The sequence below is a fragment of the Xenia sp. Carnegie-2017 genome, unplaced genomic scaffold, assembly GCF_021976095.1.
Source record: "Xenia sp. Carnegie-2017 unplaced genomic scaffold, XeniaSp_v1 HiC_scaffold_23, whole genome shotgun sequence".
Lineage (NCBI taxonomy): Eukaryota > Metazoa > Cnidaria > Anthozoa > Malacalcyonacea > Xeniidae > Xenia > Xenia sp. Carnegie-2017.
In genome coordinates this window covers 5542639-5565673 of record NW_025813486.1, presented here as the reverse complement: position 1 = coordinate 5565673, position 23035 = coordinate 5542639, and the positions used below count along the sequence as shown (strand labels likewise).

General features: G+C 33.4%; 1 protein-coding gene and 1 long non-coding RNA gene across 2 annotated transcripts; both read right to left on the bottom strand.

The window, feature by feature from the left end:
* Nucleotides 1-545: 545 nt before the first annotated feature.
* Nucleotides 546-14266, bottom strand: LOC124448487 (serine/threonine-protein kinase/endoribonuclease IRE1-like). Its single transcript, XM_046999504.1, has 5 exons — nt 14233-14266; nt 11199-11270; nt 6181-6252; nt 1772-2469; nt 546-1691 (listed from the first exon to the last, which is right to left on the bottom strand). Exons 4-5 carry the CDS (start codon nt 2240-2242, stop codon nt 1056-1058), a joined length of 1107 nt encoding a protein of 368 aa, XP_046855460.1. The 5' UTR covers nt 2243-2469; nt 6181-6252; nt 11199-11270; nt 14233-14266; the 3' UTR covers nt 546-1055.
* A 1244-nt stretch (nt 14267-15510) lies between these two features.
* On the bottom strand, nt 15511-15847 carry LOC124448523. The gene is made up of 2 exons (XR_006949106.1): nt 15772-15847; nt 15511-15648 (listed from the first exon to the last, which is right to left on the bottom strand). It is a non-coding gene; the product is annotated as an uncharacterized LOC124448523 (long non-coding RNA).
* Nucleotides 15848-23035: the final 7188 nt, after the last annotated feature.

Sequence of the window (23035 nt, the reverse complement as noted above, 5' to 3'; positions counted from 1 at the left end):
GTATGCTCTTTGCGATGTTAATTCAATAAAATAAAAAAGCCCAAAAGCTCAAAATTTATGTGAATGATTTACAAAACTTTAAACTAAAACTGTCGCACAACTATTACTGAGTGCTTTCATGTGACATTAATGTGCGGATACCTACCAGATGATATGGGATCTGAGATGATAAAATCAACATAACTTTGCACTATTTTCTATCTGTGGAGTAAATACAAGGTCTTCTAGCAGTTATAAGATTAATTTGAAACTTTACTCAGTAAGTGTAAGTGTGAGAGAGTTTTTAGAATATAGGCAACAGAGAGCGCCGTAGTTAACCTTACGTGTATTTAGGTGTATATTCAATATTCATTTAAGAAATCTTAAATACATAGCACTTGTATTTTAGTTGTATGGATTTAGGCACGACATAAGTGTCAGGGTCACAGCGCATGAAATAAGCAAAATATCAGAAAATAATGTCAACTATGAATATTTTCCTATAAAACTAATTAAAATATTATTGACTCCATACACAAAACATTAGACGAAATGCTGTCACTCACTCAATTTCATGAAAATTTTATTTAATTCAATTATTTTATATTGACAGCTACGTAATTAATGTGAGATAGTAAAACACTAAAGATTCTATTTATGGAATTATGCACAACTTCTAATGGTCAGATTTATACAATAAGGAATTTCCAAGAGCCCAAAACACCAAGGCCAGACTTTTAGTAATTATAATAATTTCAGAAAAACAATTATTTATCGTATACGAGTTTATTATGTCGGATGAAAGTAGAGCAAATTTTTCAGTGCAGCCAAGCATAAAAGTTAACTTTTAATGTCATGTTCACCTTCAGTCTTTTTCCAAAACAGTTTAAAGTAAAAATTAAATATATACATTGTATAAATGAATACCACAGGCTATACATTCACCAGAAACGGGGTGAAATATCATCTAAATACGTCGTGAAAACTGTTTTTCTTTAAATCTATAAAATAAGATCTCAACAGTATCAATGATTTCTTAATTGCTACTTTTTTACTCCCATCAGGTTCTGTTGTATCTAAAATTTTTTTTGATGTAGTTTGCATTCATCAAAAGGAAAAAAGTTCTTGAGTTCTGGCTCGTTCTTCAATTCTTCATTTGACCTGACAGCAGTATGTACCCGAACAGGGAGATTAGGAAATGTTCGAAGAAAATACGCCCTGTAATCGCCAATCTTATAAAATGGTTCTGGTTGTGGTAGAGGTCGTGGTCGATCGTTCCAATGCTGGTCAATATTTCGAATAAGACTTAAACATTCTGTCCATGAAGAGTTATAGGTTCTTTTATTCACCAAATAATCATAAACATCACTATCCATTTCGCTTCTCCAATCTGAGGATTCGCTATTCAATTGTTGAACGACACTACACAGGGGATCATTTGTCTTAATCTGCTGAAGATTTCCAACTTTACATAATAAGTCAAATTTCTCGTCATCTGACATAAGAAATGGATGTGTTAACGCCACGGTAGCCGATGGTCTGTCTTTGGGTTCTCGGTTTAACATCCACGATAGAAGGTCTTTCAATGTTTCATCCTCGATTTCGTCCAAGCCAACAGGAAGTCCATTTAACATATTGTCCAATCTATGCCGTTTAGTTCCAAACGGGTGTTTTCCTTTTGTTGCAATATAATAAGCTAGCATTCCTGCATTCTAAAAAGATTAACAATGTAAAGTCACAAAATTAATTGTAGATATGCATGACTTGCAAATGGTTATATTCCTGCACTTACCATTACATCAGACGTTTTCTTGTACCGTCCCGTATTAACTGTATCTTCATCTTCACAATATGATTCAGGAGCAATCCAATACTCAGTTCCCATGTTAGGATTGCTTTCATGTGTCGTAGAATCGTTTTCCAATATTCGACTAATGCCAAAGTCAGCTATAAGAAAGTTGTCTTGTGTGTCTCGGAGAACATTGGCCGGCTTTAAGTCCCGATGAAGAATAGGATTTGGGCCGCTATGAAGATCAGCTAATCCTTGCAAAATTTGTCTGAGAATTTTGGGAAGAGCTTTTTGAAGATCTTGTAAAGTAGAAGACTTGACAAAACTGTCCAATGATTCTTCACATAAGTCTAATATCAAATATACATATTCTGTTCCAGTATCTTCCTCTAGGAAAGAATAATTTACAACATATTTCGACTTTCTTGCGTTGGATTTATTCAAAATTTTCTTTTCTTGCTGTGCAAGCTGCATGTAGCTATCTCGACGTATTTGTTTCACTGCTTTACCGTAACCATCCTTACCCAATCCAAGAAAAACACGGGTTGCACCACTTCCTTTGCCAATGCAAAACTCTTCTGAGAGAATTACCCGTACATTGTCCACCAATTTAACATCAACACTGGAATTGCGTCCATATTCAATCAATTTTAAAAACAATTTTTCATGTTTCGTTGATTCACCAATGTATTTCCACTCTTCTAGATAAAAATATTATATTCAAGGGTGAAAGAAACGAAATTAATAGGTAAAAATAGCTTAAACTTTCCCAATCAGGAAAGGATATTATTAGCTACAGCGCATTTTTGAAAAAACTTATCAACAACCATTAGACAAATCATAAGTCCTTTAATTGTACAATCAAATCTGGCAACATTTGAGGTTAGCTTATACCATACAATTTATCACAAAAACTTTTTTCTGCAGTAATTTCATATATTTTTTTTAAGAAATAACCTTACGTTTTTCGAAAATATTAAATTTAAATTTATAGAGCATATTTTTTAGAGTCTAAAAATTTTTATAGTAGAAAATAACAAAATAGCTTCATTTAATTTTTCATTTCATTCTCGACACTCATTATTTAGATAGACTATTTTTGTTTAATGCCAAATATGAACATTGAAATTCGATGAGCAACTAAAACTAAACAATTATTCTCTCAAACCTTGTTTGAACACCATTAAAGTGCCAATGAAACGAAAACTTTGCTAGTTAAATTATATTTACATTAACCAGAACTTTTGAAATGAATGCTTTCTAAAACCTTTTATGTATGATACTTTCATTCAAAAATTACTGAAGTGAAGTTCTTGCTATTACCAATTTATCTAACTTGTGACATCATATTGCATGCAAAATGAGTCGCTGCCATGTTTTAAATACACTTCATTTTTCTGACAACGTAACGTTGATAATAGTAGGCAGTATTTTATGTTATTAACACATCACAAAGAAAGAAACTCGGCAAAGTTGAAGTCAAGTCTTAGAAAATGTACCGAATAATTCTAGTTCTCATTATGCAATGTGACGTCACAAGTTAGATGAATCGAACGTAATAAAAGCTTCAATATCTTGATAATGAAAAGATATACGCATAAACTATTTTCAGCAGCAGCCTTAGGAAACACCCCTTCACCCACCCCACTAAAAGTTATAGTTTTGGTCCTTTATACAGTGGTCCGTGATACAATACCTAAGAAAACATGATATAGTCATTGAGTTCTATAAGTGACATTTCATCAGCAGCCTTAGTAAACACCCTCCCCCCCACTAAGATTTATAGTTTTCGTTCTCCATATAGAAGTCCACGATACAATATTTGAGAAAACATGATACAGCCGTTGATTTCTGTAATCGATATTTAATCAGCAGCGTTATTAAACATCCCTTCCCTCACCCCACAAAACATTATATTTACGGTCCTCTATATAGTGGTCACTGATACTATATCTAAAAAAACATGATACAGTCATTGAATTTTGCAAGCAATATTTCAGCAGCAGCGTTATTAAACACTTTCTCCCCCACCCCGCTAAAAGTTATAGTTTCGGTCCTCTATACAGTGGTCCGTGCTATAATATCTGAGAAAACATGATACATTGAGTTTCGTAAGCGATAATTTATCAGCAGGGTTATTCTTGCTCAATCTTTTGACTTAAGTCTTAAGTGCCTTGAACTGATTCACGTGCACTTTTTAATTGAGGTTATGAACTCAGTTAACCAATCACGAATTAAGACGCACTTTAGATCATAAATGGGATTTTTGGACTCGCTTGCTCTTCTAATATAGTCCAAATATTTACATTTATCTATTTTGAGATTATTGGAGTAATTTATTGAAATCAATGAATAAAGTCGCTGTTTTTATGTTTTGCGATTAGTAACGCTTTTTGCTTATCTATTTTGGGAAATTTTTTAGTAGAAAAAACTGATACAGCAACTTTTACTCTCTAGGCAACCTTCAAAATGCAATTCTAAGCTAGAAAATGACCTTTTGCGAACATTTGAATGATGTTACACTGAAGATGTAATCTCCAGTATACTTAGCAAGGAGAGAGCTCAAAAAAACTTGTAATTTTCTGTAAATTTAGAATTTAGAAGTTCGTTCAATAAATGTGCAATTTAATGCTGCATCTGTCATAAGAAAAATTTTATATAGCCTTCTTTTTATTGTGGAACTTTGAGAATTCACATCGTCAAATTGGCTCATTTTCCATATGATTTTGAGGTATTTTACTTACAATGAACAGGAATTCTTATTTATTGAAGTATATCGAGCAAGTCGATTTGATGGTGGCCGTTCTTTGCATAATTTTCAATATCATTAGCTAGGTAATGTATGCATGGTGGTGGAAACGTGAAGTATGACAGTACATCCAAAGGATAGTTTGTTGAGAAGTTTTTATGATTAAACAAGCAGAATACAAATAAACGTTACTTTAAAAAAATAAATTGCATGATGTCATTATCACCTCATGTCTCATTTTAATTTTAACTGACTGATAATGTGCTTCAAGTACAAATTATTAAGTGACAAAATTTTACTGCCATGGTTAAAACAGATTAAAGCACTTTAAAACAGATTGTCTAACCTGAACAATTCTAAAATGCAGAGTCTGATCTCTATGGTGTACATTATATCAAGATTTATTTTAAAAGGTTTTAGTCTATTTATTGTAATCATTTTTCTTTAATGAAACTTATGAAATGTAGTCAATTTGAGCACTTTATAAAAAGAGTTGCCCAACTTTGCTGGTACGCAGTATTTATTGAGATAAACAAAGACTTATCAAGTTGTGCAAGTTATGCGTCTAGTACAGAATTAATCGAAATTATTTGTCGTTAGCAAAAGCAAAATTGAAGTCTTTGATACAGTATTGAGCATACGTAATAAACGATCGTTCGGAGTCCGAAAATTCAACATGTATACATCATGGGCTGGTTGTTCAAAAGCCGATTAACTTAACCTAGAGATAACAAATAAACTAGGTTCAGTTCGTTAACCTAAAGTTGGCTAACCCTGGGTTAAAATTGCGTTGTTCAAAGCAGGGTTAAGCGCTGGGTTAACTAACCTTGGGTTAAAAAGCAGGCGAATCCAAATAAGGTCAATTAACTGTGTGAGTTCAATCAACACAATCAATAGCAAAGCCAGCAAGCAAAAAAGTTGTTTTGATTTTATCGATTACGTAGTTTTTCAATAATTGAAGGTGGCCAGTTTTAAAGTGATTCCTAGGTCTATTCAATGCAGTTGTAATGTTAGCACCGTTGCAGATTTATTAACAATTCGATTATCTTGGACATCTTATACGTCTTATACGAGAGTGCCGAAGCAAAGAACCTCAAAGCAATTACGACTTGTTGTAGATGAATCGCACAGCTTTGCTCCTTATCTAAATAAAGCTTGAAGAATTAGATTTGTTATACAATTTATTTCGTTTCTGCCGAATTTTATTTCTTGCATTTAGCTCACTGTCGTAAAAACCTTTAGTATTTTGTCTACGTAGACAATATCGTCTTTTGCAACGAGGATAATTTACATGGGAAATGAAGAGCAAATTCTGTCATCAGTTGTTTTAATTACGAAAATAATATGTTAACATAGGGTTAAGTAATTTAAACCACCTAGCGAAGAGGGTTAAAGCTAACCCTTGTTTTAACCGAAGGTTTAAGATAACCTAGTTTCGAGAAATGCAAACTAACCCAGAGTTAAAAATTAACCTTGTGTTAGGCATGTTTAACCCTGGGTCAGCGTTAACCAGCTTTTGAAAAACCAGCCCCAGATTATTAAAAATAAATCTTCATAAAAACACATATATACCAATAAAATGACTTGATTTGTCATACAATACGAAAAAAATATGATTAGATTTTGCAATATATATAAAATAAAATAGAATTGAAAGACTTACCTTGTTTTGTCTTTTCAACACCAGGAGAAATTACAACATCTTCGGCAATAAAATCATCACCAGTTGTGGTTTCTAAGAAAAATATATTAAAAAATTTTATCCACACCATCTGCATGTGTATTTCTATTCTGTCATTAAATAAAAAAAAATTACAGCTAGTGCTCAAAAAGAAATAACACAAGTAAACTGAAAAATTTCGGTTAGTAGCTTTTAAAAACTATATCTTTTATCTCGTTTTGCTCATTAAAGTATAGTAGCGCGCCGAACGGATTTAATTGGGAGAGCAAAAACATGCACCTCCAAAATTTCATATACATATATTACACACAGTTTTATATAACTGATATTTTTCAAGTCTATGGAAATATTGAGAGGTGGTTTACCCCCTTGTAAGCGCCCATTATTTTCATGTAATGGACCAGCTTTCATCAGGCGTAATATTACAAATAAATGTATCTAAACAAACTTCATGAAGGAAACACCAAACGTTTTTTAAAACGAAAAAAAACAAAACAGAAAACCATGGTACGAATGTAGGTCAAAAAAAGAACACTGGTTTTTTTTTATGTAGACGACACGATTTCAAGCTATATATTTTCAGCTGGCAAAAACTACAGGAGTGAAAGCCAGTCCATGCAAAGCAGTAAAGACGAGAAAAGAAAAAAAAACTTTCAGTTCAAATAAAGCCATATAATAAACCTTTTATTAACCTCGCCTGCTCGTTCTTTACTGAGAAATCTCGGACCTCTGTTTTTAGTACAAACCTTGCCTTAAGGGGCTCAGTCTGCACGAAAAACTTCAATCACACACTCGCTTATTAAGAGCTTATTAATGAATTCAGACATTGATAAATGTTACATAACCGTTGACGTTAATCCCTGTGGAGAAGGTACCTAAGTAACTGTAGGGAAAAAGTTATACGCAGGATTTATTGAGGTGAACAAAAACTTCTCAAGTTAAACTGAGCACTGCCGTCTAGTAGATATTTCATTTCAAATATTTGAACGTCGTTAGCAAAAGCAAAATTTATATCCTTGTTACCGTATTGAATATACGTATTAAACGAACGTTTGGACTGTATATATCATATTTTAAATAAAATAAATCTTCATAAAAACACATAAATACCAATCAAATGCCTTGAATTGTGATACAATTCAAAACAAGTATTCTTAGGTTACGCAATATATAATAAAAATTAGAATTGAAAGGCATAGCTTGTATTGTATTTTCGACACACGGAGAAGTTCCGACATCTTTAGCATTAGCATCATCACCACTTGTGATTTCTACGAACAATATTTTAAAAAGCGTTATCCACACAAGCTGTGTATTTCTATTTTGACAACTTGTAAAAAATGAATTTACAGCTAGCGCTCGAAAAGAAATAACACAAATAAATTGGAAAGTTTTGGATAGTAGCTTTTTAAAACTAAATATTTCGTTTCGTTTTGCCCATTAGCTCCAAAATCTCATATACATATATTATATTTTACATGACTGACATTTTCAAGTAATAAAATGACCTTACAATTGGAAATATTTAGAGGGCAGTATATATTTTCACGTAATGAGCCAGCTTTTTTGGCGTAATTTTACAAATAAATGTAGATAAACAAACTTCATGAAACGACTGCCAAAGAGCATTTTGGTAAAACACAAGACAATAGACACTCTGTATATAGTAAACATTTTTTATCTAGATAAAATATCTTACGAAACGTGATACAGCCATTGAGTTCTGTAAGCAATATTTCAGCAGCAGCATTATTAAACACCCCTTCCCCACCCACTAAAATTTATAGTTTTAGCCCTCTATACAGTGGTCGGTGCTACAATATCTGAGAAATCATGATACAGCCATTGAGTTCTGTAAGCGATATTTCAGCAGCAGCGTTATGCTTGCTCAATCGGGAGGCTTAAGTCGTAAGTGGATTGGTCTGATTCACGTGCACCTTTTAATGAAGGTCATCAAGCAAGTTTACAATCATCAATTAAGACACAATTTGAATTATAAATGAGATTTTTGGAGTCACTTGCTCTTCTAATATAATCGAAACAATTATATTTATTTATTTTGAGATCAGTGGGAGTAATTTATTCAAATCAATGAATAAAGTCGTTGTTTTTCAGTATTGGGATTAGTAACGTTATTTGCTTATCTATTTTGTGAAATTTTTTAGTAGAAAAAACTGATACAGCAACTTTTATGCTCTACGTAACTTTTAAAATGCAATTCTGAGTAAAAAGTATTCAAAATTTAATGCTAAGCTAGAAAATGATCTTTGTGGACTTTTGAATGATGTTCACACTGAAGAGGCAATCTTCAATATACTTAGTAAGGAGAGTTCAAAAACTTGTAATTTTCTGTAAATTTAGAATTTAGAAGATCGTTTAATAAATGTGCAATTTAATGCTACATTTGTCATAATGAAAATTGTAAATAGCCTTCTTTTATTGTGGAACTTTAAAATTCACATCGTCAAATTTGCTCCTTTTTCATATGATTTTGAGGTATTTTATTACAATGAACAGGAATTCTTATTTATTGAAGTATATCGAGCAAGTTCATTTGATGGTGGCCGTTCTTTGCATAATTTTTAATGTCATTTAGCTAGGTGGTGTATGCATGGTGGTGCAAACGTGAAGTATGACAGTATATCCAAAGGATAGTTTGTTGAGACGTTTTTATGAATAAAGAAGCAGAATACAAATAAACGTTACTTTCAAAAAAATAGATTTCATGATGTCATTATCACCTCATGTCTCGTCTTAATTTCAACTGGTTGGTAATGTGCTTTAAGTACAAATTGTGAAGTGACAAGATTTTACTGTCATGCTTAAAACAGATTAAACCAGCCTCAATTGTTACCATTCAGTGTTGCTTAGACATGTGATGAAAAATACTCAAATATCTTATTACATTTGTTAATGTAAAAGGTTGATCGAAGACTGTATTCGAAGTAAATTTTTATTCGAACTTGGACTTGGTGATGTTTTTTAATTGCGTCAACATGCTGTAAGCCAGGAGCAAAAAACATAATTTCTATCTGGAAAAAAGTTATACTCCGACTAATCTCCTGTACTCTAACAAAGAAAGTAGTAATCAACGTAATACAACACGAGCACTTTTAAAACAGATGGTCCAACCTTCTAAAATGCAGGGTCTGATCTGTATGATGTACATTATGTTAAGATTTGTTTTAAAGGTTTTAAGTCTATTTATTATAATCCTTTTTCTTTAATGGAACTTATGAAATGTAGTCAATTTGAGCACTTTATAAAAAGAATTACGCCACTTGCCTGCTACGCAGTATTTATGATGTACACTCTTTCTTGCCATTATAAATATCAGTAGATTGTAAATTTTCATTTAGCAGACGTTGAAACCTGAGGAGTAGTCTGCCGAAATGCATCGTCTCGTTTAATTTAGAACTATCGGGTTAGTGCTCTTTACTTAAATCAGTTATTTTAAGAACTATGAACTTATTTTATTTCTTTTACCATTCACTATGGTATTTACTTTCTTTAGAACTATTTTCAGATTTTTCACCACGACAAAGTCTCTATTTTATTAATTGAAATTATGGTACACATGTAAGTTTGCATACACAACTCAGTATAGTTATTGTATATATATCAATAATGATTTAATAAACCGCTAGTAAGATACATAAAGAATATCAATATTCAAATACATATATGTATGCTATAATTCGCAGAAAATAAACGACTCCGAAATTAATTAATACAGAAAACATTAGATGAATATTTCACACCACCCCCTAATTGTCGCGCTGACAATCCTTCACTGAATTTTCACATGAAGAAACATTTTTTTATATTTGGATTTTTACTATCCTTGTTACAACTAAGGAAGAATTTAAAGTTTTCTGTAAATTTAGAATTTAGAAGATCGTTTGATAAATGTGTAATTTTATGTTACAATTGTCATAATGAAAATTGTTAACAGCGTTCTTTTTATCGTCGAAATGGCTCATTATTCATATGATTTTGAGGTATTTTACTTACAATAAACACGATTTTCATTGTCATTAGCTAGGTAATGTATTCATGGTGGTGCGAATTTGTTACAAATTTATCATCAGACTGATGTTGTGATTATCACCTTATGTTTCATTTTAATATCAACTGACTGGTAATGTGCTTCAAGTACAATTTTTAAAGTGAGAAAATTTTACAGCAATGGTTAAAACAGATTAAACCAGCCGAAAATGTTACCATTCAGTGTTGCTTAGACATGTGATGAAAAAAACTCATATATCTCATAACGATTGCTAATTTAAAAGGTTGATTGAAGACTGTATTTGAAGGAAATTTTTATTAGAACTTGGACTTGGCGATGTTTTTTTAATTGTTTCAACAATTTCGATGCTGTAAGCCAGGAGCAAAAAAACATAATTTTTATCTAGAAATGATATTATACTCCTACTAATCCCCTGTACTCTATCGAAGAAAATAGTAAGTAATGTAATAAAACACGAGCACTTTTAAAACAAATGGTCTAACCTGAGCACTTCTAAAATGAAGGGTCTGATCTGTATAGTGTATATTTTGTCGAGATTTGATTTAAAAGGTCTTAGTCTATATATTGTAATCCTTTTTCTTCGATAGAACTTATGAAATGTAGTCAATTTTTTCGGATTATATAAAAAGACTTGCGCCACTTTCCTGCTACGCAGCATTGATTGAGATAAACAAAGACTTGTCAAGTTGTGCTGAGCACTGCCGTCTTGTACAAAGTACATTTAAGTTATTTGTCGTTCGCAAAAGAAAAATTGAAGTCATTGATACAGTATTGAACATACGTAATAAGTGAGCGTTTGGAGTCAGAAACTGCAACACTGTATACGTACATCATGCATATTATTAAATAATATAAATTTTCATAAAAACACATAAATACTAATCAAATGACTTGAATTGTGATACAATACAAAACAAATATGCTTAAATTATGCAATATATATAAAATATATTAGAATTGAAAGGCATACCTTGTTTTGTATTTTCAACACCAGGAGAATTTACGACATTTTTAGCATTAGCAACATCACCACTTGTGATTTCTACGAACATTATTTTAAAAAGAATTATCTACACAAGCTGTGTATTTTTATTTTGACAACAAGTAAAAAAATAAATTTAAAGCTAGCGTTTGAAAAGAAATAACACAAATAAATAGGAAAGTTGTTTTGGATAGTAGCTTTTTAAAGCTATATATTTTATTTCGTTTTGCCCATTAGCTCCAAAGTCTCATATACATATATTACATTTTACATGACTGACATTTTCAAGTAATAAAATGACCTTACAATTGGAAATATTGAGGGGGAAGTATATATTTTCACGTAATGGACCAGCTTTCATCAGGCGTAATTTTACAAATAAATGTAGATAAAAAAACTTCATGAATTACGACTGCCAAAGAGTATTTTGGTGTTTTACAAGACAATAGACACTCTGCATATAGTAAACATTATTTATCTAGATTAAATAATGTTTATCTAGATTAAATAATGTTTATCTAGATTAAATAATGTTTACCTAGATTAAAGAATGTTTACACGGAGTGTCAATTGTCTTGTGTTTTACTACAACTTCATGAAGCAAACAGCAAATGTTTTGTAAAACGAAAATTAAACAAAACAAAAATCCAAGGTATGAATGTAAGTCATAAAAGAACACTCGAAAAGTTGGTTTTATTATCTAGGCGACACAATTTCAAACTATATATTTTCTGCTGGCAAAACTAGAGAGTGAAAGCCAGTCCTTGCAAAACAGCAAGAATGGAAAATAAAGAAAGTTTGTTTCAGGTCAAATAATACCATATAGCTAACTGACTTTTACTAACCTGCTCGGTCTTTATTGAGAATTTCGGACCTCTGTTTTATCACAAACTTCTCCTAAGGGTCTCGGTTAGTACAAATAACTTCAGTCCGATATTTCTCCGTAAAGACCTCACACTCGGTTAATAAAGGGCGTTGTAATAAATTCAGACATTGATAAGTGTTAACGAACTGTTGTCGCCAATCTCTGTCGAGTATCTTAGTAATTTAAGAAAAAAGTTGCTTTAATCGTTACTTATACGAATTATGCAACCTAATCAGAAGAACGAAAACATTAACACATTTTTAGCGTTGTTGTTTAATTACTATGGCTTTAAAGAAAAGTTTGGAATTATTTTAATCAGACATCGCGTATATATATATATAGTAAATGTCTGTACTATTCACGGCAATTAACGGCTTAACTTATTCATTACAAACCTGAAAATTTGTTGACCATTGCGACAATACAACACGCACGACACATCACACATCACAACTAAAAATAAAATATTTCACTTCACACTAATCCACAATGACGTGCACATTTCCTGCACAACAATGACATAAGAACCAGACAACAAATACGGCTAACCTGACGTTTACTCATCATTTGACTCTGAAGATGACTACCGCTAAGGTTGTCGAAACGTCAGTCAACAACATCAAAAACAGTCCTTCTCAGGACTTTATTAACCTGGACGATCATCATTTACAAACGTATATATATATATTGAAAAGTTTCCTAAAGAATATGCAAGCACCCAAAAGCCTAGAAAATCGATGAATTTTGTTCCTAAACAGAACAAATGAATGGTTAATTCATAGCTACTTCGAAGTTCGAATTCATTTCTCGTTGACGATTCTTTCCTTTAATGTATATGGAATCCTTGCCGAATCACTCAATTTGTTGAGAAGGCTGCCTTTCCCTACGGAGTCGAGGCAATTAAGAAAGATCGGTCAAACATAGAAATTTTATCGCGATATGTGGCTTGTTTACTTCAATCTCGGAGCTATACTTTCATTAAACAATCAACTCGTCGTCGTACGTTTTTGTCAGTTATGAAAAGAAATTGAACTGTATTCCTGGAAAATAGACGAGCGAGAAAAAGTGATCGCTATAATATTTTTGAATTAGTAGACAAGAACTGCAAGGGATCTAAGAATTGAAAAAATCATCTGTAACACCTTTATAAATTTAGGGAAACATCCTGCAGGAAACATAATGACTGGAATTGCTATAATAATGTTTGGCATCAATGCCAGTCACGCTATGTCAATGTAGTTTCAATAATTCATTAATAGCAAAATAGCAGTTAAACATGTCATACAGACCACGATTTGATAATATGTAGACACATGTTTTGTCAAGCTTTTGCTATCTTTGTTGCTCAAATCATATTTTTATGTTTTATATTAAGCAACTTGATAAAACTAGATCTCAGTAAACAAATACATTATAAGTCTAAATTTAACTCGTAATAAAATTTCTACTTTCAATCCTGTAATTTAATATCTGTGACATATATAAATGATATAATATTTTCTTGCTGTAAGAAGTAATACACTGAAAATGGCATAAGCATGCTGAAATATGTCTGTTTTAAAATCATCCTGAATTATTTCCAATGTTTGTCAATTTTTCAGTCTATAATTTTTTGATGACATAATTTTTACAGAGCTGGGTTTGGTGAAATAAAATGTTTATAAGATGTCAAAGACTCAAGGTGTGTTTAAATTTTGATACGTATATGCTATAAGATTATATTTAAATGTATGCTTTAATTCTAGTAGTCACTTTGAAATAGACACCAGGTATATGGAATATTATTATCTCTAAATTGGTGCAATGTTGTATTTTAATTTTACAACTAACAATGAGTTTATAGCTGTTATAAATCTTGGGCAATGTTTGTTTGATTAAAATGTTTCCATCTCACTGTTCTTTAGAGCGGGTTTTATGTATATCTTTTTAGTTTATAGGTAGAATTTTGAATTATTGTTTTTGTTGAATAATGTAAATATGAATCCAAACGGCGTTTTACTTAGTGTTTTGGCCTTTTGTTTGTCTACAAACAAAATGAACAACCCAGTCCTCAGATGAAACAATTTGTATGTCAATGAACCACTTAAATCTATGACTTTAAATTCAATATGAAGAAATTTTTTTGCATTATACTATGAAATTTGTATATATACTTACCCAAAGATTCTTTTTGAATTTCCAGAGCTTTCTCGTGAACCTCTTTAGCTTTGTCATAGTTTTCAGTTTTTTCAAGCACATTACCAAGATTGTTTAAAGACGCAGCGACATCAACATGATTTCGACCTAACGATTGTTTTCGAATTTCCAGAGCTTTTTCGTTAAACTCTATAGCTTTGTCGTAGTTTCCAGTTTTATAATACACCAAACCAAGATCGTTTAAAGACCCAGCGACATCAACATGATTTGGACCTAACAATTGTCTTCAGATTTCCAGAGCTTTTCGTAAAACTCTATAGCTTTGTCGTACTTTCCATATCATAATAAACAATACCAAGATTGTTTAAAGATGTGGCAACATCAACATGATTTGGACCTAACAATTGTTGTCGAATTTCCAGAGCTTTTTGGTGAACCTCTTTAGCTTCCTCGTACTTTCCAACTTTTTCAATGACCACACCAAGATTGTGTAAAGATGTAGCGACATCAATATGTTTTAGACCTAACGATTGTTTTCGAATTTCCAGAGCTTTTTTGTGAACCTCTTTAGCTTTGTCGTAGTTTCCATTTTCAGTAAACACCAAACCAAGATTGTTTAAAGACCTAGCTACATCAAGATGATTTGGACCTAACAACTGTTTTCGAATTTCCAGAGCTTTTTCGTAAAACTCTATAGCTTTGTCGTAGTTTCCAGTATCATAACACACGATACCAAGATTGTAAAAAGACGCAGCGACATCAACATGATTTGGACCTAACAATTGTTGTTCGAATTTCCAGAGCTTTTGGTGAACCTCTTTAGCTTCCTCGTACTTTCCAACATTTTCAATGACCACACCAAGATTGTTTAAAGATGTAGCGACATCAATATTTTAGACCTAACGATTGTTTTCGAATTTCCAGAGCTTTTTTGTGAACCTCTTTAGCTTTGTCGTAGTTTCCAGTTTCAGTAAACACCAAACCAAGATTGTTTAAAGACCCAGCGACATCAACATGATTTGGACCTAACATTGTTCGAATTTCCAGAGCTTTTCGTAAAACTCTATAGCTTTGTCGTACTTTCCATATCATAATAAACAATACCAAGATTGTTTAAAGTGTAGCAACATCAACATGATTTGGACCTAACAATTGTTTTCGAATTTCCAGAGCTTTTTCGTGAACCTCTTTAGCTTTGTCGTAGTTTCCATTTTCAGTAAACACCAAACCAAGATTGTTTAAAGACCTAGCTACATCAACATGATTTGGACCTAACAATTGTTTTCGAATTTCCAGAGCTTTTTCGTAAAACTCTATAGCTTTGTCGTACTTTCCAGTATCATAACACACGATACCAAGATTGTATAAAGACGCAGCGACATCAACATGATTTGGACCTAACAATTGTTGTCGAATTTCCAGAGCTTTTTCGTGAACCTCTTTAGCTTCCTCGTACTTTCCAGTTTTCATAACCACACCAAGATTGTTTAAAGATGTAGCGACATCAATATGATTTTGACCTAACTATTGTTTTCGAATTTCCAGAGCTTTTTTGTGAACCTCTTTAGCTTTGTCGTAGTTTCCAGTTTCAGTAAACACCAAACCAAGATTGTTTAAAGACGCAGCGACATCAACATGATTTGAGCCTAACAACTGTTTTCGAATTTCCAGAGCTTTTTCGTAAAACTCTATAGCTTTGTCGTACTTTCCAGTATCATAATAAACAATACCAAGATTGTTTAAAGATGTAGCAACATCAACATGATTTGGACCTAACGATTGTTTTCGAATTTCCAGAGCTTTTCGTGAACCTCTTTAGCTTTGTCGTAGTTTCCATTTTCAGTAAACACCAAACCAAGATTGTTTAAAGACCTAGCTACATCAACATGATTTGTACCTAACAACTGTTTTCGAATTTCCAGAGCTTTTTCGTAAAACTCTATAGCTTTGTCGTACTTTCCGGTATAATAACACACGATACCAAGATTGTATAAAGACGCAGCGACATCAACATGATTTGGGCCTAACAATTGTTTTCGAATTTCTAGAGCTTTTTCGTGAAGCTGTGCAGCTTTGTCGTAGTTTCCAGTTTTTCAATACCACACCAAGATTGTGTAAAGACGTAGCGACATCAATATGTTTTAGACCTAACGATTGTCTTCGAATTTCCAGAGCTTTTTTGTGAACCTCGTAGGCTTTGTCGTAGTTTCCAGTTTCAGTAAACACCAAACCAAGATTGTTTAAAGACCCAGCGACATCAACATGATTTGTACCTAACAACTGTTTTCGAATTTCAAGAGCTTTTTCGTAAAACTCTATAGCCTTGTCGTACTTTCCAATATCATAATAAACAATACCAAGATTGTTTAAAGATGTGGCAACATCAACATGATTTGGACCTAACAATTGTTGTCGATTTTCCAGAGCTTTTTCGTGAACCTCTTTAGCTTTGTCGTAGTTTCCATTTTCAGTAAACACCAAACCTAGATTGTTTAAAGACCTAGCTACATCAAGATGATTTGGACCTAACAACTGTTTTCGAATTTCCAGAGCTTTTTCGTAAAATTCTATAGCTTTGTCGTACTTTCCAATATCATAACACACGATACCAAGATTGTATAAAGACGCAGCGACATCAACATGATTTGGACCTAACAATTGTTGTCGAATTTCCAGAGCTTTTCGTGAACCTCTTTAGCTTTGTCGTACTTTCCAACTTTTCAACACCACACCAAGATTGTGTAAAGATGTAGCGACATCAATATGTTTTAGACCTAACGATTGTTTTCGAATTTCCAGAGCTTTTTCGTGAACCTCTTTCGCTTTGTCGTAGTTTCCAGTTTCAGTAAACACCAAACCAAGATTGTTTAAAGACCAAGCGACATCAACATGATTTGAGCCTAACAACTGTTTTCGAATTTCCAGATCTTTTTCGTAAAACTCTATAGCTTTGTCGTACTTTCCAGTATCAAAACACAAGATACCAAGATTGTATAAAGACGCAGCGACATCAACATGATTTGGACCTAACAATTGTTGTCGAATTTCCAGAGCTTTTGTGAACCTCTATAGCTTTGTCGTACTTTCCAGTTTTCAATGACCACCAAGATTGTGTAAAGATGTAGCGACATCAACATGATTTGGACCTAACGATTGTTTTCGAATTTCCAGAGCTTTTTGTGAACCTCTTTAGCTTTGTCGTAGTTTCCAGTTTCATGAAACACCAAACCAAGATTGTTTAAAGACAAGGCGACATCAACATGATTTGGACCTAACGATTGTTTTCGAATTTCCAGAGCTTTTTCGTAAAACTCTATAGCTTTGTCGTACTTTCCAGTTTCATAAACACAATACCAAGATTGTTTAAAGATGTAACATCAACATGATTTGGACCTAACAATTGTTTTCGAATTTCCAGAGCTTTTCGTAAAACTCTATAGCTTTGTCGTACTTTCCAGTTTTTCAATGACCACCAAGATTGTTTAAAGACGTAGCGACATCAACATGATTTGGACCTAACGATTGTTTTCAATTTCCAGAGCTTTTTGTGAACCTCTTTAGCTTTGTCGTAGTTTCCAGTTTTAAACACCAAACCAAGATTGTTTAAAGACCAGCGACATCAACATGATTTGGACCTAACGATTGTTTTCGAATTTCCAGAGCTTTTTCGTAAAACTCTATAGCTTTGTCGTAGTTTCCAGTAATAAACAAACCAAGATTGTTTAAAGACAGCGACATCAACATGATTTGGACCTAACAATTGTTTTCGAATTTCCAGAGCTTTTCGTGAACCTCTATAGCTTTGTCGTACTTTCCAATTTCAATAACCAAACCAAGATTGTTTAAAGATGTAGCGACATCAACATGATTTGGACCTAACGATTGTTTTCGAATTTCCAGAGCTTTTGTGAACCTCTTTAGCTTTGTCGTAGTTTCCATTTTCAGTAAACACCAAACCAAGATTGTTTAAAGACCTAGCTACATCAAGATGATTTGGACCTAACAACTGTTTTCGAATTTCCAGAGCTTTTTCGTAAAACTCTATAGCTTTGTCGTACTTTCCAATCATAACACACAATACCAAGATTGTTTAAAGACGCAGCGACATCAACATGATTTGGACCTAACAATTGTTGTCGAATTTCCAGAGCTTTTCGTGAACCTCTTTAGCTTTGTCGTAGTTTCCATTTTCAATAACCACCACCAAGATTGTTTAAAGACCTAGCGACATCAACATGATTTGGACCTAACGATTGTTTTCGAATTTCCAGAGCTTTTTGTAAAACTCTATAGCTTTGTCGTAGTTTCCAGTTTCATAAACACGAAACCAAGATTGTTTAAAGACGCAGCGACATCAACATGATTTGGACCTAACAATTGTTTCGAATTTCCAGAGCTTTTCGTGAACCTCTTTAGCTTGTCGTACTTTCCAATTTCAAATGACCAATACCAAGATTGTTTAAAGATGTAGCGACATCAACATGATTTGGACCTAACGATTGTTTTCGAATTTCCAGAGCTTTTTGTGAACCTCTTTAGCTTTGTCGTAGTTTCCAGTTTCAGTAAACACCAAACCAAGATTGTTTAAAGACCCAGCGACATCAACATGATTTGGACCTAACAACTGTTTTCGAATTTCCAGAGCTTTTTCGTAAAACTCTATAGCTTTGTCGTACTTTCCAGTATCATAACACACGATACCAAGATTGTATAAAGACGCAGCGACATCAACATGATTTGGACCTAACAATTGTTGTCGAATTTCCAGAGCTTTTTTGTGAACCTCTTTAGCTTCCTCGTACTTTCCAACTTTTTCAATGACCACACCAAGATTGTGTAAAGATGCAGCGACATCAATATGATTTGGACCTAACGATTGTTTTCGAATTTCCAGAGCTTTTTCGTGAACCTCTTTAGCTTTGTCGTAGTTTCCAGTTTCAGTAAACACCAAACCAAGATTGTTTAAAGACCCAGCGACATCAACATGATTTGGACCTAACAACTGTTGTCGAATTTCTAGAGCTTTTCGTGAACCTCTTTAGCTTCCTCGTACTTTCCAACTTTTCAAAGACCACACCAAGATTGTTTAAAGACGCAGCGACATCAACATGATTTGGACCTAACGATTGTTTTCGAATTTCTAGAGCTTTTCGTAAACCTCTATAGCTTTGTCGTACTTTCCAGTTTTTTTAAACACCACACCAAGATTGTTTAAAGATGCAGCAACATCAACATGATATGGATCTAACGATTGTTTTCGAATTTCCAGAGCTTTTTTGTAAAACTTTATAGCTTTGTCGTAATTTCCAGTATAAGAATACACAATACCAAGATTGTTTAAAGATTTAGCGACATCAACATGATTTGGACCTAACGATTGTTTTCGAATTTCCAGAGCTTTTTGTAAAACTCTATAGCTTTGTCGTAGTTTCCAGTTCAAGAATACACAGGACCAAGATTGTTTAAAGATTTAGCGACATCAACATGATTTGGACCTAACGATTGTTTTGAATTTCCAGAGCTTTTCGTAAAACTCTAAAGCTTTGTCGTACTTTCCAATATTTTTAAACAAAAACCAAGATTGTTAAAGACGCAACGACTCAACATGATTTGGACCTAACGATTGTTTTCGAATTCCAGAGCTTTTCGTGAACCTCTTTAGCTTTGCCGTACTTTCCAACTTTTCAAAGACCAAACCAAGATTGTAAAATACGCAGCGACATCAACATGATTAAAGGCTAACGATCTTTTCGAAATTCCAGAGCTTTTGGTTAACCTCTTTAGCTTCTCGTACTTTCCAACTTTTCAAAGACCAAACCAAGATTGTATAAAGACGCAGCGTCATCATTATGATTTGGACCTAAAGATTGTTCTTGAATTTCCAGAGCTTTTGGTAACCTCTGTAGGTTTGCTGTAGTTTCCATGATATTCAAGGACCAAACCAAGAGTGTAAAACTTAGCGACATCAACATGATTTGGACCTAACGATTGTTTTGAATTTCTAGAGCTTTTCGTGAAACTCTATAGCTTTTCGTAGTTTCCAGTTCTATCAAACACCAAACCAAGATTGTGTAAAGAGGCAGCGACTCTAACATGATTTGGACCTAACGATCGTTTTTGATGTTCTAAAGCTTTTTCGTAAAACTCTATAGCTTTGTCGTACTTTCCAGTATCATAATACACAATACCAATATTGTATAAAGACGCAGCAACATCAACATGATTTGGACCTAACGATTGTTTTCGAATTTCCAGAGCTTTTCGTAAAACTCTATAGCTTTGTCGTAATTTCCAGTTTCATAATGCACAATACCAAGATTGTTTAAAGACGTAGCGACATCAACATGATTTGGACCTAACGATTGATTTTGAATTTCCAGAGCTTTTTCGTAAAGCTCTATAGCTTTGTCGTAGTTTCCATTTCGTTAAGCACATTACCAAGATTGTTTAAAGATGTAGCGACATCAACATGATTTGGACCTAACGATTGTTTTCGAATTTCCAGAGCTTTTTCGTGAACTCTATAGCTTTTCGTAGTTTCCAGTATCATAATACACAATACCAAGATTGTTTAAAGATGTGGCGACATCAACATGATTTGGACCTAACGATTGTTTTCGAAATTCCAGAGCTTTTCGTGAACCTCTATAGCTTTGTCGTAGTTTCCAGTTTTTAAACACCAAACCAAGATTGTTTAAAGACGCAGCGACATCAACATGATTTGGACCTAACGATTGTTTTCGAATTTCCAGAGCTTTTCGTGAACCTCTATAGCTTTGTCGTAGTTTCCAGTTTTTAAACACCAAACCAAGATTGTTTAAAGACGCAGCGACATCAACATGATTTGGACCTAACGATTGTTTTGAATTTCCAGAGCTTTTCGTGAACCTCTATAGCTTTGTCGTAGTTTCCAGTTTTTAAACACCAAACCAAGATTGTTTAAAACAGAGCGACATCAACATGATTTGGACCTAACGATTGTTTTCGAATTTCCAGAGCTTTTCGTAAACCTCTATAGCTTTGTCGTAGTTTCCATATCATAATACACAATACCAAGATTGTTTAAAGACCCAGCGACATCAACATGATTTGGACCTAACGATTGTTTTGAATTTCCAGAGCTTTTCGTGAACCTCTATAGCTTTGTCGTAGTTTCCAGTTTTTTTAAACACCACACCAAGATTGTTTAAAGATGTGGCGACATCAACATGATTTGGACCTAACGATTGTTTTCGAATTTCCAGAGCTTTTCGTGAACCTCTATAGCTTTGTCGTACTTTCCAGTATCATAATACACAATACCAAGATTGTTTAAAGATGTAGCGACATCAACATGATTTGGACCTAACGATTGTTTTCGAATTTCCAGAGCTTTTCGTAAACCTCTATAGCTTTGTCGTACTTTCCAGTATCATAATGCACAATGCCAAGACTGTATAAAGACGCAGCGACATCAACATGATTTGGACCTAATGATCGTTTTTGAATTTTCAGAGCTTTTTCGTAAAACTCTATGGCTTTGTCGTAGTTTCCAGTTTCATAATAAACAATACCAAGATTGTTTAAAGATGTGCGACATCAACATGATTTGGACCTAACGATTGTTTTCGAATTTCCAGAGCTTTTCGTGAACCTCTATAGCTTTGTCGTAGTTTCCAGTATCATAATACACAATACCAAGATTGTTTAAAGACCCAGCGACATCAACATGATTTGGACCTAACGATTGTTTTGAATTTCCAGAGCTTTTCGTGAACCTCTATAGCTTTGTCGTAGTTTCCAGTTTTTAAACACCACACCAAGATTGTTTAAAGATGCGACATCAACATGATTTGGACCTAACGATTGTTTTCGAATTTCCAGAGCTTTTCGTGAACCTCTATAGCTTTGTCGTAGTTTCCAGTATCATAATACACAATACCAAGATTGTTTAAAGACCCAGCGACATCAACATGATTTGGACCTAACGATTGTTTTGAATTTCCAGAGCTTTTCGTGAACCTCTATAGCTTTGTCGTAGTTTCCAGTTTTTTTAAACACCACACCAAGATTGTTTAAAGATGTGGCGACATCAACATGATTTGGACCTAACGATTGTTTTCGAATTTCCAGAGCTTTGTCGTAAACCTCTATAGCTTTGTCGTACTTTCCAGTATCATAACACACGATACCAAGATTGTATAAAGACGCAGCGACATCAACATGATTTGGACCTAACGATTGTTTTCGAATTTCCAGAGCTTTTCGTGAACCTCTTTAGCTTTGTCGTACTTTCCAGTTTTTCAATGACCACCAAGATTGTTTAAAGATGTAGCGACATCAACATGATTTGGACCTAACGATTGTTTTCGAATTTCCAGAGCTTTTTTGTGAAACTCTTTAGCTTTGTCGTAGTTTCCAGTTTCAGTAAACACCAAACCAAGATTGTTTAAAGACACAGCGACATCAACATGATTTGGACCTAACAATTGTTTTCGAATTTCCAGAGCTTTTCGTAAAACTCTATAGCTTTGTCGTACTTTCCAGTATAAAAACACGATACCAAGATTGTTTAAAGACGAAGCGACATCAACATGATTTGGACCTAACGATTGTTTTCGAATTTCCAGAGCTTTTCGTAAAACTCTATAGCTTTGTCGTAGTTTCCAATTTTTCACTGACAAAACCAAGATTGTTTAAAGATGCAGCGACATCAACATGATTTGGACCTAACGATTGTTTTGAATTTCCAGAGCTTTTCGTGAACCTCTTTAGCTTTGTCGTAGTTTCCAGTTTTAGTAAACACCAAACCAAGATTGTTTAAAGACTCAGCGACATCAACATG